The sequence below is a fragment of the Helianthus annuus genome, chromosome 3, assembly GCF_002127325.2.
Source record: "Helianthus annuus cultivar XRQ/B chromosome 3, HanXRQr2.0-SUNRISE, whole genome shotgun sequence".
NCBI classification, from domain to species: Eukaryota; Viridiplantae; Streptophyta; class Magnoliopsida; order Asterales; family Asteraceae; genus Helianthus; species Helianthus annuus.
The window spans coordinates 70002210-70021257 of record NC_035435.2 but is presented as its reverse complement, the minus strand read 5'-3'; the positions used below and the strand labels follow the sequence as shown (position 1 = coordinate 70021257).

General features: G+C 41.1%; 3 protein-coding genes across 3 annotated transcripts; 2 read left to right on the top strand and 1 right to left on the bottom strand.

Annotated features, from left to right (window-relative positions):
* Positions 1-2905: 2905 nt before the first annotated feature.
* On the bottom strand, positions 2906-4222 carry LOC110931606. Its single transcript, XM_022174992.1, has 2 exons — positions 3131-4222; positions 2906-2920 (listed from the first exon to the last, which is right to left on the bottom strand). The coding sequence occupies exons 1-2, from the start codon at positions 4220-4222 to the stop codon at positions 2906-2908; spliced, it is 1107 nt and encodes a 368-aa protein (XP_022030684.1).
* An 11879-nt stretch (positions 4223-16101) lies between these two features.
* Positions 16102-16779, top strand: LOC110931607. The gene has a single exon (XM_022174993.1). It carries the CDS (start codon positions 16102-16104, stop codon positions 16777-16779), a length of 678 nt encoding a protein of 225 aa, XP_022030685.1.
* A 457-nt stretch (positions 16780-17236) lies between these two features.
* Positions 17237-18679, top strand: LOC110931609. The gene has a single exon (XM_022174994.1). The coding sequence runs from the start codon at positions 17237-17239 to the stop codon at positions 18677-18679; it is 1443 nt and encodes a 480-aa protein (XP_022030686.1).
* The last annotated feature ends 369 nt before the right edge of the window (positions 18680-19048 follow it).

Below are 19048 nucleotides of genomic sequence, written 5' to 3'. Positions count from 1 at the left end.
TATCACACAGTATATACAGTTACATTCAGCAATATACAGTAACATGCAAAGTGTTCCTCATATAGGGTTTTGACTTAGCATCATAAGCATCCTAAGTTAACTCAGGCTTTTCAACATTAACGAAAGTGAATCATGTGTGCATACATTTAAAGCTCGGACATGGCCTAAGCATGAAGTTCGGACAAGCATAATAAACAAGCTCAGACAACAATGCTCTCTCTCCTAAGGCGATTTCTTTGTTTTTTTTTTTTTTGGGTAAAGGGTTACCCCGGTGAATTTTATTAATAAACCAATAAGAACAAAAGTGTGGCTGAAAAACCACACCCAAACTAGCGTTGACAGCCCAACACTAGGAAACAAACATCCCAACAAACACAACTAGACACACACGGCCACAATCTAGCTAACAAACAAGCACGACCAACCAAAACAACTTAAAGACAAAGACAAAACACAACTAACTAGCCGGGATCGATCTCTATATTGCTTCCAGGAATCTTCCACTTATCCACCAGGCTACCATTATCAAAGCTTCGTTTAAACTTGAGGGACATAAGCCGCAACCGCACAGTATAAATGATCTCTTGAGACACTACCATAGCCGTCCGATGGTTACGAGAAAATAGTCTGCTATTACGTTCTTGCCATATAAAGTAGGAAGCAGCCGCAACTACCAACCGACTAACAACATTGTCTGGCTTTTGTAATGACGAATTATGAGTCATCCAAGCCATGACTTCAGTCCAACTCCCGTTAACGTCTTCCATGTTGGTAAGACACCTTACATTGTTCCAAATCTGCGTAGCAAACGAGCATTCGAAAAAGAGATGGTCTCTCGAATCTCTGTTGTTACAGCATAAAGGGCAGCACATAAGATTCAAATTAGTTTCACTTCCCGCTTCCCACACAGAGAGCCGATCTTGAGTCTTCAATTTGTTTTGAATAACCAGCCAAACATGGAATGCATGTCTAGGAATGCATTGTTTGAACCAAACCAAATTCCCCCATTGAACCTTACTAGCATGATGCCGAATATTATTCCAAACCTCCCAAGAAGAAAATGGTCGATTGTTCCCTTCCAAGTCTTTCCAAACCAACCGATCACGAGAATTATCGTTTAAATTAGGAACCACCAGGTTAATTAAGACTGGAAATAGATCAAACCAAGCGGTCGGCCAGCTCCATTGCCCATCTTGAGACACCAGCTCCGCTAGTGACGATTGCAAGCTGAAACCTGCATTAGCAATAAGTCTAGGAGTAATAAAAGCACGAAGAGGACCCACACTGCTCCATGTATCACTCCAAGCATTAGTTTCAGCACCATTCCCTATAGTCTTCCAGATGTAAGGACGGATTAGGCTCCGATTAGCAAGAAGCTTTCTCCATCCCCATGTCATACGGCCCCTATACGGAATCTCCCAGAAGCTTCGACCCTTGAGCTTATATGTATGAATCCATTGAACCCATAATGATTTCCGATTGGTTAGAATGCTCCAGACGTGAGAAGATAACAAGGACTTATTTACATCCGATATGCTGCGAATACCCAATCCTCCCTCATTCTTCGGAAGACAAACAACCTTCCATGCAACCTTTGGTTTTACGGTCTTATGATAGTTGCCTGACCATAGGAAATCTCGCATACGTTTCTCCAATTCTGTGACAATTCTAGTAGGTAATAAGAATACCGTAGCCCAGTAGATATGCATTGCCGAAAGGACCGAATTAACCAACTGTAATCTACCTGCAAAAGATAGAGATTTGGTCGTCCAATTGTCAATCTTCTTATCCATATTCTCTACCAGAACCTTGCAATCCTTGTACGAGAGCTTAGAAGAAATTAGAGGAACACCCAAATAACGAACCGGGAGAACACCCTCTTTGAATGGCATTATGTTAAGGATTTCTCTTTTAATAGATTGCGTAACATTACCAAAGAAAGCCGTACTTTTCATCATGTTAGGAATCAGACCCGAGACCAAAGAAAACCGATCAAGAGCATCTCTTATTATCTTGGCGGAAACAACATCAGCATTCACAAAAATGAACAGGTCATCGGCAAAAGTGACATTGATAATCTTCTGCTTTTTACAATGGATATGATATCTAAATGCATTACTCGAAGAAGCTGCATTATGAAGAATAATCGAAAGAGCCTCCATAACCAATGTAAAAAGATAGGGGGAAACCGGGTCCCCCTGTCTCAACCCCCGTTTGCCCTTGAAATACCCGTGAAGGTTACCGTTAATGCTCAAAGAGTATGAAACAATACTAACACACGTCATAATCCAACCAACCATTTTGAGAGGGAATCCAAACGCTATTAAAATATCTTCCAGAAAGGACCAACTGACTGTATCGTAAGCCTTTTGAATATCAATCTTGAATGCACATCTAGGAGGCCCAACATTCAGGTGATAGTCTATTCAGAATGTGTGGAGTGATATCTTCGAGCATTTGTTGAGTATAGCTAACTCGAAAAAGGCTGCAAATGTCATTGCAAAGCTGGTTGTTGGCGCAACAGTCTATTTTGTTTGGGAGGAACGGAATAGAAGACTTTTCACACCGAAAAGGAGAACAAAAGACCAGCTTATAGAGATCATCTTATCTACGGTCCGAATGAAGTTACACACTATGCGGTTTCGGCATTCTATCCAAACGGAGCATGTTTTGCAGGAATGGAGTTTACCCCGAGGGTTGCTAGTTGCTGATGACGATTGTGGTTGATTTTTTTGTTTAGTGTTATATTGTTTGAGAGTTGATAGACTCGAGTTGTACTGATAGGGCGATTTTTTTGGTTAGTTTCGCGTGTTTACTCTCGTATGGCATGTCATACGTGAGCACTGGAGGTGTTTTTTGCCTTCACTGGGTTTTTTTTTTTTTTTTGTTTTGGTGGTAATAAAATTTAACCGGGGTAACCCTTTACCCAAAAAAAAAAAACATTCAGGTGATAGTTATGCATCAACTCCTGCGTAAGGAGGATATTATCCGATATCTTTCTACCAGGGACAAAAGCAGATTGGCTAATATTCACCAGATAATCCAGACTACCTTTTAATCTGTCAGTAATTATTTTGCTGATGCACTTATAAATCACATTGCAACAAGAAATGGGCCGATAGTCACTTACCGAATTCGGGGTAGGAACCTTTGGAACCAACGCTATGATGGTGTGGTTGATTTGTTTCAGCAGTTTCCCATTGTTAAAGAATTCCAAAATGGCTTTCGTAACTTCATCCCCAACAATCTCCCAAGAGTTTTTAAAGAACGCCGAAGTGTACCCATCCGGGCCAGGGGCCTTATTCTCGCCAATAGAGAACATAGCACTTTTTACCTCCTCTCGAGTAACCTGACGAATCATAGAGGCTGCAACCGTTGGATCCAAAGTAGTACTGAACAAACCATTTACCTCTAGTTTTTCCACATTATGGGCCGCTCCCAAAAAATCAGCATAATGATTAACCAAGGCTGCATAAACATCATCACCTTTGAACTGATTTCCATGGATATCTTTGATTTGAAGGATCTTATTATACGCGTTCCTTGTTTTCACACAGTTATGGAAAAATTTAGTGTTAGAGTCACCCGCCGCCAACCATTCCGCTTTAGCTTTTTGCTTTAGAAAGCACTCTTCATCATAAGAAGCTGATCGGAACTCTTTAAGCCGGATAGACTCTTCCTCTCTAAGGCCAACATCAAACGGATTAGCATCTAAAGCCTTTTGAACCTCATCTAACTTCAACCTCAAAGTCTCAACCCTTTCATGGAGGTTGCCTTGCTTGTATAGAAGACGTCTAAGAGGAGATTTCAAATAGGTAAGCTTTTTTACAACTGAGAACATGGTAACCCCTTGAACCTCCTTACTCCATTCATTCGAAACACATTGGATAAAACCCTCTTTAGTTGCAAGGAAGTTAGCAAACTTAAATGGTTTAGGCCGATTATGTTTATAGCTGGATAGGAAAAGTAAACAAGGCGTATGGTCCGAAATACGAAACGGGTGAAACAGAGCATAAGCATCCGGATACATATCCAAAAAATGAATATTCCCCATGATCCTATCAAGCTTTTTAATCACACCGATACCTTGTTTTGGTTTTTGATTCCAGGTAAAGTGCATGCCATGGCTCTTGATATCAACCAGCTCATTATCTTGGACACATTCATAGAATTCTCTCATTCCAATAGGAATAGTAGAAGATCCCACTACACAATCTTCCATAGTTAAAGCCGAGTTAAAATCACCCAACACCACCCACGGCCTATCCTTAACAAAGTTTTTGTGCAAGCATAAGTTTTCCCAAAGCTCTCTTCTGTCCTGGTACTTATTCTCAGCATAAACGAACGAACAAAAGAAGATCCTGTCATCCGACTTGAACCGAGTTTGCACATGGATTACCTGATCAGATTGATGAATCACCAGAAGGTCCACTAACTCCTTATTCCAGCCCAGAATAATCCTAGTTCCCCTCGAGCAGGAACTACTATTAGAATACCAATCCCAAGACCTGAACACCCCTTTGCAAACTCTATCCAGATTCAAAGGACTTTTGGAACCTCAAAGAAACTCTATCCAGAAATCACAACACAAGAAGGAGACTATAGCAAAACATAGTGAAAGCATGATCCTACTAGGCGATTTGGGCGATTTGGCTTTTTCGTGCAAACCCTACTAGATTTTGCTGTTCCTAATCTCGTTTGAAATTGATTATCATCTTACGGATTTCATTGATCCTTCGAAGGCGCTAATCAATCAAGTATTATCAGATCAGGGTTTTGTCTTCTTGGGATCCGTTCTTTTGTTGAAGTTAGCGGCTGTTTTCTTTAACTTTGACTAAGATTCCGTTTTCAAGTGGGGCTGACAAAGACAGATTGTTCTTTACGAGGTTACATTAATTTCTTTGTCTATTTCTTGTTCCCGTGATCGAGGTTGTCGCCTACGGCTACTAGGGTTTCTTTTTTGTCAAAGGCAGTTTGTGTTTCACGAGGACTTATTAATTTTCATTGACTGATTCTTTGTTCCATTGACCGAGGGTGATTATTGCGGCTGCTAGGGTTTTCAATTGTTAACCATCTTTTTCTAAGGTGTTTTGTTTGTCGTTTGGTGATTGACGGCTCTATTGCTGATTCTCTATTGACGGCTGCTAGGGTTATGGATGATCTTAGCGGCTCTGGCGGAAATCAACAGGAATTTCGAGCGACACCGAGGGCTACGTTTGAAGAAATTGCAGCAAGGTTTAAAATCATTGGCGATCTCTCGGCTCAAACTGAACCCCGTAATGTTAACATAATTGATGAATTGGTTAAAAATTCAGTTCCAATTGATGCTGAAAACCTGCGGTCAGCAACTAGGGTTTCTGATTGGGAAGGGATTAAGCAAGCTACCAAGAGTTATGCACAAAGATTGGAATTCAATGCGGCTGCTTTGGCAGGCCAGGGGAATTTGCAACCTTCAGTGACAACGGAACCGGTATCTTTTGCAAATGCAGTAAAGAACTTGAAGGAGAAGGTGCCGGTGAATTTTAGGGAGATGGAGTCTTCTGAGGTTGTTGATGGAGCTGATGTTGTTATTCCGTTGGCTTCGGTTAAGCAAGTCACGGACAGGTATGCAAACACTCTCTATGGGTATTTTTTGGGTAAACGGCTAGCGTTTCCGGTGGTGGATTACTTTGCTAAGAACAATTGGGTTAAGTATGGTCTGGATAGATTGATGATGAATGCGAATGGCTTCTTCTTTTTTAAGTTTAAAACTAAGGAAGGGATGGATAAAATGTTAGAGGATGGGCCATGGATGATAAGAAATGTTCCGATTATCTTGAAGATGTGGTCGGCCTCTATCAAATTAGAAAAAGAGGATCTTAAAGATGCACGATGTGCCGCTTACAGCTTATACCGAGGATGGTCTTAGTTTGATTGCATCAAAGATAGGGGTGCCTAAGTTGTTGGATACGTATACTGCTACGATGTGTGCTGATTCTTGGGGAAGAAGTAGTTACGCTAGAGCTCTTATTGAAGTGCAGGCGGGGGCTGAATTAAAAAGAAGTGTCACTGTTGCCATTCCATCTTTAGATGGTAATGGTTATTCTAAGGTGGAAGTCAAAATTGAATATGATTGGGAGCCTTTAAGGTGTTCGGGTTGCTGCGTTTTTGGTCATGATGATTGTTCGTGCACAAAGAACCCTCAGGTTGTTCCAATTGGGGATTATGGGAAAAAAGGTGATGATTTTCAGGTTGTGGGTGCTAAAAAGAAGAAAGCTACTACTCAAGGGCTTCATATAAAAAATCAAAAACCTAAGGTAGTCTATCGTCCGGTTGTCAAACCTAAACCGAATGCGGCTGTGAAAAATTCGAATCAGGTTTCAACGTCGAACCCCTTTGATAGTCTTAAAGATGACGATGGTAATGGTAACATGGGGGGTCGAGTGGCTGGTAATCAGGGAGGTACCACCGTGGGTCGGGTTGAGAAGAAACCTTCAAGGGACGAGCAGGAATCGGATGAGGAGGAGGTCGAAGAAGTCTACAACGAAACTAGTGCATTTATGACATCGGGTACTCATCCTTTTTCTTCAAAAGCCGGGGCAAGCACCTCTTCTTCCAAGTTCTCGAATGGATAGACTGTCTGCTTTTCGTCTGAAGGGGCTGCGGTTTTGTGGCCACTTTATTTTTGATGATGGTGGTTGACATTATGTGTTTTGTGTTTTGCATTGTTTGTCTACTAGATGTCGAGTCATGATGTATAGTAGACTAGGTATTTGGGGTTTTATAGGTCTTTGGATTTGTTTTGTATTACATATATGGGGCATGTCCTGTATATGAACTAGTGTGGAACTCATCCTCACTACTTGTACTTTATTGCGGTTGCTTTTTAATAGATTCACCGGGGTAACCCTTTACCCAAAAAAAAACACAAGAAGGAGACTTGAAGCATTTGGATGTGGGATCAAGTGGGAGTTCAACGACACATCGCTTGTGTCATTTTTCACCCCTTAGGAAAGACCTTTTGGCAGACATGTTTCGGCTAACAAGTGTTGTCAAAATAGTTGGCTATGGTTATGCACCTATCGTTATGTATGATGTGCTTGTTTGGTTGCTTATTTTGTTGTTTAGATGATATGTTGATATGCATGACTTAACACACTAATAATCAACAACAAGCGTAAAATTGGTTCTTAACAAAATCATTAAAATGGTTAATAAATGTTTTATTAAAAATTAATGATTTTATAATAAAATGGGTTTTATTAAAAAGAACCTTGAAAATTAGTTTTCAGTAAAGTACGATTGATTTGAATGCATGCAAATGTATGGTACAGAATATTTTCTAAACTAGAATTTTGAAATATTAAAAACCCTTTTATAAAACAAGTCAAACACCATCCTTTTATACAAACACTCAAAACACTTGGGAACTCTTATTGTGGGGTAAAGGTCACCTAACCACATTTGAGGGAACTTGTATGTTTGAGGTGGGTTTACCATGTTTGTGGGATAAAGGTCACCTAACCACTTATGTGTATAATGGCTTCTCTCTGGTACTCTAGGCGATTTGGGCGACACATCTAAAACCCTAGTTTCTTGATCTTCCAATCCTAGTTTCAATTGATCTGGGTTAGGTATTGAGGTGTTGTCGATCCTTCTGAGTAAGGTTTCTAGACTTCTACCTTGGTCACTAATCTTTTGAAGTTGATATTAGGGTTTTTCGTTTCTTACTTTCGGCTAGGGTTTGTCCTTCAATCGCTCCGGGTATTGTTCTTTCTGTTCGTTTGTTTTTGCATGCTTCAGCCTACTGATTATTGTCTACGTCCTTGGATATGGATGATAATCGGGATCAGGATTTGGAGAGTCTAGGGTTTCAATCATTCTCGGAAAAGATGCACCAGGATGTTTTTATTTCATCTAAGGGTTCAAGAAACATGCATGGTCTGCATGATCAGCCGTCATTATTTAGTAAACCATTAAAGATCGATGGGAATCCTTTGTTTCCACGTAGGGGTGTGGTGCAGAAAGATTCAAATGTCATAAACGTTATTGATGAATTAGAAAAGATCACTGTTCCAGTTCAACCTTTGGGTAATCTTCAGCATGATGAGTCGGCAATACCAATCTCCTATGCGGACAAGCTAAAGTCATCTTCCCGGAACAAAAGAGAGATTAACTTCAGGCTTATGAAGCCGATGGAAACTAGAGATGATGCGGATGTGGTGATACCAAAAGAAGTGATCAAGAAGGCTCAGGATAAACTTGAGAATGTTCTGTACGGCTATTTCTTGGGTAATAGGCTTCCGTTTCCGGTAGTAGAATATTACGCAAAGAATGTTTGGGCGAAGTTTGGATTCTCAAAACTCATGATGAATGCGGGCGGCTTTTTCTTTTTCAAATTTGACACCAAAGAAGGTATGTTAAGTGTGTTGGAAGGTGGTCCTTGGCTCATTAGGAAAATTCCGTTATTCTTAAATATTTGGACTCCCTCAGTTAGCTTGAAAAAGGATGGGATTAAAACGGTGCCGGTTTGGATTAAGTTTCATAATGTTCCTCTTGCTGTGTATACCGATGAAGGGCTTAGTCTATTAGCGTCGAAGCTCGGGACTCCAAAACGACTTGATGCCTACACGGCTGATATGTGTGCTGAAAATTGGGGCAGAACAAGTTTTGCTCGAGCAATGATAGAGATTTCGGCTGATAATGAATTAAAAGATCACATTGTTCTTGCTATCCCTAAACTAGATGAAGAGGGATATCTGATGGAAAGAGTGGACGTTGAATATGAATGGAAACCTCATAGGTGTGCGGCTTGTTGTTTATTTGGTCATTCGGATGTGAAGTGTCCTAAATCTGTTAATGTTAAGCCGAAGCAAGTTACAACTGATGAGGAGGGTTTTGTTACCGATACTAGGAAAGTGGCAAGACACGGATTTCCTCAAAAGAAGCAGAAGGCTAGAGTTGTTTATAGACCAAAGAATATCCATGCGGGTCCGGAACCATCTGGCACAAAGAGCGTTAATGGAGAACGGCATGTGGATAAGGTTAATCAGGAAGGTAACAAGTGTGATCTGAATTTGAGGAATTCTTTTTCGGTCCTGGATAGTATGGCTGATGGGGTTCCGAGTACGAGCAATAGTCAAGAAGATAGGCCTCTAGTAGATGAATTTGTGCGGCAAAACACAACTGAGACGGCTGAATTTATGTGTGCTGGAACTAGTGATAAAAAATCTGAGGGGGCAAGCACTCCCGGTTTAGATGGTGTCCATGGATAGTATTGGTGTTTGGAATATAAGGGGATTGAACCTTCCCCTGAAACAAAGAGAGGTTCGTCATCTTGTTTCTGAAAATCGGCTTCAAGTATGTGTTGTTTTAGAGTCTCATGTTAATGTCACCAATCTTGATAGAGTTTGTAAAGGGGTGTTTAGGATGTGGGATTGGACTTCCAATGGCTATTGCTGTGCTAGAGGGACTAGGATCATTGTTGGCTGGAATAAGGATCTGTTGGACCTTATGGTGATAGCTCAATCGGATCAAGTGTTACATGTGCAAATTCGTACTAAGTCTAATAATAAAGTGTTCTTTTGTTCGTTTGTTTATGCTGAAAATAAATACCAAGATAGAAGGGCTCTCTGGGACGACTTATGTAAGCACAAGTGTTTTATTCATGACAGACCGTGGGTGGTGCTTGGGGATTTCAATTCGGCTCTATCAATGGATGACTACCTAGTTGGGCCTTCTGCAATTCCGACTGGGATGAGGGAGTTTTATGATTGTGTGCAACATAATCAACTCTCTGATATTAAGAGCCATGGGGTCCGATACACATGGAACCAAAAGCCGAAAAATGGTGTAGGGGTGTTAAAGAAAATTGACAGAGTTATGAGCAACACTCAGTTCCTTGACTCGTTTCCAGATGCTTATGTTCATTTCCATCCGTATCGAGTATCGGACCACTCGCCTTGCATTCTCCATTTGTCTCCGTTCAACCACAATCGGCCAAAACCCTTCAAGTTTGCTAACTTTCTAGCAAGTAAGGAGGGCTTTATCCCTTGTGTTGCAAAAGAATGGGCAAAGGTGATCCCGGGGAAAACTATGTTTTCAGTGGTTAAGAAGTTGTCGGCTCTCAAGTCTCCGTTGAGACGGCTTCTGTTTGCTCAGGGTAATCTGCATAGTCGTGTAAAGGAGCTTAGGGTAAAGCTGGACGATATCCAAATGGCTATTGACGCGAATCCTTTGGACCTGGATCTTCGTGAATCTGAAGCTAGGTGTATTCAGGAATTCAATACTGTGTCCTATGACGAGGAGTGTTTTCTAAAGCAAAAATCCAAGGCAGAATGGCTTGCTGCAGGTGACTCGAATACGAAATTCTTTCACAACTGTGTTAAAATGAGGAATGCTAATAACAAGATCCATAGTATTCAAGATGTTCATGGGAACCGATCTATTGGAAATGATGTTATGGGTGTCATGGTCTCCCATTACTCAAGTTTTTTGGGTACGCAGGACCAAGTTATCAAATTGACGGATCATGATTGCTTTACTAATGTTCTTGATGCGAATGTTGCTAGCCATATGATTAGACAGGTTACTCGGGAGGAGGTCAAAAGTGCTATGTTTTCCATAGGTGTCAATAAAGCCCCGGGGCCAGATGGTTACACTTCTGCGTTTTTCAAAAACTCTTGGGATATAGTGGGTGATGAAGTTACAAAAGCTGTCTTGGATTTCTTTGATAACGGTAAGCTGCTTCAGCAAATTAATCACACCATCATTGCCTTGGTGCCGAAAAATCCGTCTCCTAACGCAGTGACGGATTATAGGCCGATTTCTTGCTGTAACGTTATTTATAAGTGCATTAGTAAAATTCTCACGGACAGAATTAAAGGTAGTTTGGAGTATCTTGTTGACATTAATCAGTCTGCCTTTGTCCCGGGTAGGAAAATCACTGATAATATTCTTCTTACCCAAGAGCTTATGCACAATTATCACTTAAACGTAGGCCCGCCCAGATGTGCTTTTAAAATTGATATTCAAAAGGCCTATGATACGGTGAGCTGGTCTTTTCTTGAGGATATTTTACATGCTTTCGGTTTCCACCAAAGAATGGTTAAATGGATCATGACTTGTGTTACGAGTGTCTCTTATTCGCTGAGCATTAACGGGAATCTATACGGGTATTTCAAGGGTAAACGAGGGCTCAGGCAGGGTGATCCTATATCCCCTTATCTATTTACTCTTGTCATGGAGGTTCTCACGTTGTTACTTAAGAAGGCAGCCTATTCTAGTAACGCGTTTCGGTTCCATCGTTTTTGCAAAAAACAGAAGATAATTAGCGTGTTGTTTGCCGATGATCTGTTTTTATTCGCTAATGGGGATGCGGCTTCGGTTAAAATTCTAAGGGACACTCTTCAGATGTTTACAAAGGTCTCGGGTTTAGTTCCAAGTTTGCCGAAAAGTACCGTTTATTTTGGCAATGTTCCTCGGCCTATTAAACAGGAAATTCTCCAGATTATGCCTTTCCAAGAGGGTTCTCTTCCGGTTCGTTATTTGGGTGTGCCGTTAATTTCAACAAAGCTTGCTTATAAAGACTGCAAAACTTTAGTTGATAAAATGGAGAAGAAGATTGACAATTGGATGACGAGATCTCTATCTTTTGCGGGTAGACTTCAGTTGGTGAACTCAGTTCTCTCAGCTATGCACATTTATTGGGCGACCGTGTTTATGTTGCCAGTTAAAATTATGACTGATCTTGAGCGGTGTATGCGTGCTTTTCTTTGGTCTGGATCTACCCATCAGTCTGTTAAGGCTAAAGTGGCTTGGAAGGTTGTTTGTCTTCCCAAGTACGAGGGGGGATTGGGTGTTAGAAGTATTTCTGATGTTAACAAGGCCCTTCTTTCTACGCATGTTTGGAGTATTCTTACTAACAGGAAGTCACTTTGGGTTCAATGGATCCACATGTATAAGCTGAAAGGTAGGAGTTTCTGGGAGGTCCCGGGCCGGGGTTGTATGACTTGGGGATGGAGGAAGCTACTTGCAATCCGTAGCTTAATCCGCCCTCACCTGTGGACGTCTATTGGCAATGGGTCGCAAACAAACATATGGAATGACATGTGGTGTAATCAGTGTCCTTTGAGCCGTTTTATCAGCCCAAGACGCATTTCTAATGCAGGTTTTCATCTTCATTCCTCGGTTGCTGACTTGGTTTCGGCCAATGGTGAATGGAAATGGCCGACAGCGTGGTATGATTTATTTCCTGTTCTAATCAATATTCAGGTTCCAACTTTTCTTGATAGGCAGGACCGGCTGGTTTGGAAGGATCTTGATGGCAATTCTTGTCATTTTTCTTCTTGGGAGGTGTGGAACAATATTCGACAGCGTGAAAGCTTAGTGTCATGGGTTAATATGGTTTGGTTCAAACATTGTATCCCTAGGCACTCGTTCCATCTGTGGCTTGTTATTCGGAATAAACTAAAGACGCAGGATAGATTATCCGTTTGGGAAGCTGGTAGTGCCACGAATTTAAACCTCATGTGTTGTCCGTTGTGTTACCATGATAGAGATTCAAGGGATCACCTATTCTTTGAATGCTCGTTTGCTTTACAGGTTTGGAATAATGTTAAGACATGGACGAATATGAATAGTGTTAACGGTTCTTGGGCCGAAATTTCGTCTTGGATGAATCAGAACTCGAACATGCAGGTTCCCGAGAATATTATCAGCCGATTGGTATTGTCAGCTGCTTCTTATTTTGTTTGGCAGGAAAGAAATAATAGGCTCTTCTCTAGAAGTCACCGTACGGAGATGGTGATTGCTCGCGAGATCATTCGAACGGTTAGACTGCGCCTCTTGTCCTTCAAGTTCAAGTGGCATCCGAGCATTCGAAGATTGTTAGAGAAATGGCAGATTCCTAGTGGGAACATGGTCATCGATCCAGGCTGATGTGTAGAGTCTTCTTTGTGTTTTTGTTGCTCTGTTGAGCTGGGTAGTTTAGTTGGTTGGTTGTTTTTCTTTGGGGTGTTTTTTGTTTTTTGGCTGTTTTGTTTTACCTTGGTATGCCAAGGTTTCGGTGTGTAACACTTCAGTTGCACATTTTGTGCTTAATTCGTTTATAAAATTCACCGGGGTAACCCTTTACCCAAAAAAACCACTTATGTGTATAAACTCACATGTGTGTGTAAGTTGGACGACTTGATTTGGGAACCATGTACTTAGGGTCACCGAAGCATGGGGAACAAAGGTGTTGATGGGATTAAACATGCCAACTAAACATAAAGATGTTTAACCAATCCCATATGGCTAGAAATTGTAAAGAGTTGCAATTGTCAAACGTTGACTACCTTGTTAATTTAAATAGAGGGATAAAGGTCACCAAACCAATATTTAAATGTAACAATGGATTCTAGATTTTAATTATTAATTGTCTTTAAGACACAAAAGGGTATTAATGATTAAAATATAATAATATCGAAAATACTAAAATTGAACTTGTTAAATTTTGTAGATGGCCGCTAACAATGCAAACCCGATTAACCAAACCGTCCGAAACCTATCACTAAGAACCATCCTTGAAAAGGATCGTCTCAACCATAACAACTTCATGGATTGGTTTCGAAACTTGAGAATCGTTCTCAAGCAAGAGAAGATATCCTATGTGTTGGACGATCCTATTCCCGATGAACCTAACGTGGAAGATGTGGAAGCCTACAATGATTGGGTTAAGTATACCGAGGACTCCATGCAAGCCTCATGCCTCATGCTGGGAACTATGATTCCCGAAATTCAAAAGGATTTTGAACATCACGGGGCATACAACATGATTACCCAGTTAAAGGAAATGTTCCTACAACAAGCAACGGTAGAACGCTTCGAAACTGTTCGAGCGCTTCATGCATGTCGAATGGAGGAAACCCAATCGGTATCATCTTATGTTCTCAAGATGAAAAGCCACATTGATCGCCTCGAACAGCTAAATTGTCCCGTCTCTAAAGAGTTGGCTAGGGATTTGATCCTCAACTCTTTAACAAAGAAATTCGAAAGCTTTGTAATGAATTACAACATGAATGGATGGGACAAGAGCATTGGTGAGCTTCATGCAATGCTCAAAACGGCCGAAGCAGGAATGGGCAAAAAGGCTTTGCCCGTCCTAGCGATCAATGAAGCAGGCAACAGGAAGAGGCCCCACCCCGATTCTAAAGCAAACTCTGCTAAAAGAAAAGGACACATCAAGGGAAAGGGAAAGGGAAAAGCTAAAGCAGAACCCACCAAACCAAAAGAGAAGAAGCGAAAGGTTGCTACAAATGACCCATGTTTTGGATGTGGTGAGATAGTGTGACAACTCGAGTTTCTGACTTCCACTTTTGTATTTATTACACGTTGACTTTGACTGTGTAGTTGTTTGACTTGCTTGACTTGTAACTGTGCACGTTATTTTATAATGAAACATATTGTGAGTATTGCATGTTTATGTGTTAATGATATAATGTGAACCTGTTAGTACACCTGTTAGTACACACTCGAACTAGCTAAGTCTCGTATAACCTTCACGAATCAACTCGACGAAACAAATGTATCTCGCCAAGTTCACCACGACGAAACATATGTGTTTCGTCGCACATATCTTGACGAAACAAGTGTTTCGCCGGCCCAAACCATTTCACCGAAGCCCAATTGTGGCCCAACACGTTACGTGACTTTATATACTTGGTGTTCTGTTTCATTCGCCACTCTTGGCAATCTGAAAACCCTAAGAACTTCCTCGTGTGTGTGTGTGATGGCAACTGTGAACACTTGAAGCCCTCGAGATCAACCGAGCCACTCTTTCGGCTATCACGGTTAGCGTATAAACCTTTGCATGATTGATAGTTCGAAAGCTTTGATTTATTGTAGATAATGATTCTTTTGGGCATCTATGAAACTAGTAAAACGTATTGAATTCTTGAAATCTTGTAGCGTTCTTATTGTTGTTACTTCGAATAGGTCGTGATTCAATGATAGGTTGAATAACGTAATGGATTGTGCTCGTGTTATGCCCGTTGTGCGAATAGATTTTTAGGGTTAATGTTTGGCACGGTTATGATTGATTGAATAACGAATCACGACATGATGATTAGATGATTATATGTTGAATGACTCCTGTATGAATACTGGTTGATGTGATGACGGCTGATTAGGGTTTCCTGTGATTTCTGTGTAACTGTTGAATTATGTGACGTAACTGAACAATTGGCAAAACGCATTTGTGACGAAACGTACAACTTGACGAATCGGCCACGACGAAACAGAAATCTGATTCGTCAACTGTAGCGATGAAACGGGTGATGTTTCGTCAAGGGTTCTAACGGCGAAACAAGGGTGTTTCATCGAGTGGGTAATTATGCACAGTAACTTGAGTTAACCCTGTTAGAAGTTAACTGAGATATTTAACTGCTGTTAAGTATAAAACAATACTTGTATGATTACGAAAACGTGCAATGTACTACTTGGTGATTATTGATTGAACTCTTACGTGATCAACATGAACATAAACTGATTATTGTACACGTGCATACTTTAGGACGTGATTGATTTACCTTGAGCACATACTTAGCATACCAAGCAAACCAAGGTGAGTTCACACAGCCAAGGCATGGGGTTCCCAGGGCGGGAATGGGATTGGATTATTTACTTGCACTTACCTAGCTAATGGAACTTAGTTATATGGTCCTCGGGTGAGGAAGGGTTATTGATAAGATACGACTAGACTAGTGATACTAATAGAACTGATCTTCGCACACACGCCGGGGTTGGCTGTGATAATATGACTAATCTTCGCACACATGCCTGGGTTGGCTGCGAACCATACACTAAACTTCGCACACATGCCGGGTGGCTGCGATACAAATATACCTAGTCTAGAATACTTGGGAAATTTCCCCTGATCTTCGCATACATGCCTAGAGGGCCGCGATACGAACTAATACGATACATGACTTAATAAACGAACACAAGGCTTATTATACTATTACGATTACTGATCTATTAACTGTGAACTCGCTCAACTAGTTGTTGACTCTCTGCTGCATGCCTTGCAGGACCTTAGGTACATATGGAGCTTGCACAGGGAGGAGCAGGTCGTTGTGGGACATGGATCGTGGATGCCATGTTTGGTCCGACGTAGGTAATGGCCATAATACTTCAGCTTGGTTTGATCTTTGGAGCGATTTGGGGCCTCTTGGTGATTTTCTTTCGCCAAGAACTATTACAGATGCTGATTTTCGTTTGGATGACACCGTGTTCAATATTTTCTCTAACGGAACATGGAATTGGCCTGTGGCATGGAGGGATCTTTTCCCTATTCTTATTCAGCTGGATTACTTTCAATTAGAACCAACAAAATCTGACCGGTTGCTATGGAAAGATGGTGGTGAATTTCAGGATTTTTCTTCGTCAGCCATGTGGCATTCGGTCCGGCATAGAGAATCAGAGGTGGATTGGAGCGGCATTGTTTGGTTTGCCCAATGTATTCCTAGGCACGCTTTTATGATGTGGTTGATAATGAAGGGAAAGCTCCTTACTCAAGACAAAATTCTGCAGTGGGATCTCTCAAGGCGAAAAAACATGAATATGATGTGCTGTTTATTATGCTATGAGAATTTTGACTCTCATCAGCATCTATTTTTTGAGTGTAAATTCTCTGATAAAGTTTGGAATATGATTCGAAGTAAAGTGGGGATGGTGGTCGTGAGTTCGAGATGGGTGGATATCATCGATTGGTTATGTGCTCGAGTTCGGTCAAAGAAAGCTGAGGTTTATGTTGCGTAGATTCTAGTTGCGGCAGCTGCGTATACTATTTGGCAAGAGCGGAATGCGAGGTTGTTTAAAAATCAACTGCGTCCACCCGAAATGGTAAAAGATATTATTCTGAAAACAGTGAGATACAAGTTGATGGGAGCTAAGCTAAAGAACAATGCTAGGGTAGCATTAGGATGGCTTCTCTCTGGTACTCTAGGCGATTTGGGCGACACATCTAAAACCCTAGTTTCTTGATCTTCCAATCCTAGTTTCAATTGATCTGGGTTAGGTATTGAGGTGTTGTCGATCCTTCTGAGTAAGGTTTCTAGACTTCTACCTTGGTCACTAATCTTTTGAAGATGTTATTAGGGTTTTTTCGTTTCTTTCTTTCGGCTAGGTTTGTCCTTCAATCGCTCCGGGTTTTGTTCTTTCTGTTCGTTTGTTTTTGCATGCTTCAGCCTACTGATTATTGTCTACATCCTTGGATATGGATGATAATCGGGATCAGGATTTGGAGAGCCTAGGGTTTCAATCATTCTCGGAAAAGATGCATCAGGATGTTTTTATTTCTTCTAAGGGTTCAAGAAACATGCATGGTCTGCATGATCAGCCGTCATTATTTAGTAAACCATTAAAGATCGATGGGAATCCTTTGTTTCCACGTAGGGGTGTGGTGCAGAAAGATTCAAATGTCATAAACGTTATTGATGAATTAGAAAAGATCACTGTTCCAGTTCAACCTATGGGTAATCCTCAGCATGATGAGTCGGCAACACCAATCTCCTATGCGGACAAGCTAAAGTCATCTTCCCGGAACAAAAGAGAGATTAACTTCAGGCTTATGAAGCCGATGGAAACTAGAGATGATGCGGATGTGGTGATACCAAAAGAAGTGATCAAGAAGGCTCAGGATAAACTTGAGAATGTTCTGTACGGCTATTTCTTGGGTAATAGGCTTCCGTTTCCGGTAGTAGAATATTACGCAAAGAATGTTTGGGCGAAGTTTGGATTTTCAAAACTCATGATGAATGCGGGCGGCTTTTTCTTTTTCAAATTTGACACCAAAGAAGGTATGTTAAGTGTGTTGGAAGGTGGTCCTTGGCTCATTAGGAAAATTCCGTTATTCTTAAATATTTGGACTCCCTCAGTTAGCTTGAAAAAGGATGGGATTAAAACGGTGCCGGTTTGGATTAAGTTTCATAATGTTCCTCTTGCTGTGTTTACCGATGAGGGGCTTAGTCTTTTAGCGTCGAAGCTCGGAATTCCAAAACGACTTGATGCCTACACGGCTGATATGTGTGCTGAAAATTGGGGCAGAACAAGTTTTGCTCGAGCAATGATAGAGATCTCGGCTGATAATGAATTAAAAGATCACATTGTTCTTGCTATCCCTAAACTAGATGAAGAGGGTTATCTGATGGAAAGAGTGGACGTTGAATATGAGTGGAAACCTCATAGGTGTGCGGTTTGTTGTTTATTTGGTCACTCGGATGCGAAGTGTCCTAAATCTGTTAATGTTAAGCCGAAGCAAGTTACAACCGATGAGGAGGGTTTTGTTACCGATACTAGGAAAGTGGCAAGACACGGATTTCCTCAAAAGAAGCAGAAGGCTAGAGTTGTTTATAGACCAAAGAATATCCATGCGGGTCCGGAACCATCTGGCACAAAGAGCGTTAATGCAGAACGGCATGTGGATAAGGTTAATCAGGAAGGTAACAAGCGTGATCTGAATTTGAGGAATTCTTTTTCGGTCCTGGATAGTATGGCCGATGGGGTTCCGAGTACGAGCAATAGTCAAGAAGATAGGCCTCTAGTAGATGAATTTGTGCGGCAAAACACAACTGAGACGGCTGAATTTATGTGTGCTGGAACTAGTGATAAAAAATCTGAGGGGGCAAGCACTCCCGGTTTAGATGGTGTCCATGGATAGTATTGGTGTTTGGAATATAAGGGGATTGAACCTTCCCCTGAAACAAAGAGAGGTTCGTCATCTTGTTTCTGAAAATCGGCTTCAAGTATGTGCTGTTTTAGAGTCTCATGTTAATGTCACCAATCTTGATAGAGTTTGTAAAGGGGTGTTTAGGTTGTGGGATTGGACTTCCAATGGCTATTGCTGTGCTAGAGGGACTAGGATCATTGTTTGCTGGAATAAGGATCTGTTGGACCTTATGGTGATAGCTCAATCGGATCAAGTGTTACATGTGCAAATTCGTACTAAGTCTAATAATAAAGTGTTCTTTTGTTCGTTTGTTTATGCTGAAAATAAATACCAAGATAGAAGGGCTCTTTGGGACGACTT

What these genes read in the sequence shown, in the direction of transcription:
- LOC110931609 (XM_022174994.1), top strand. Translation starts at nt 17,237, where the DNA reads ATGGATGATAATCGGGATCAGGATTTGGAGAGCCTAGGGTTTCAATCA.
- LOC110931606 (XM_022174992.1), bottom strand. Translation starts at nt 4,222, where the DNA reads ATGGAAGATTGTGTAGTGGGATCTTCTACTATTCCTATTGGAATGAGA.
- LOC110931607 (XM_022174993.1), top strand. Translation starts at nt 16,102, where the DNA reads ATGGATCGTGGATGCCATGTTTGGTCCGACGTAGGTAATGGCCATAAT.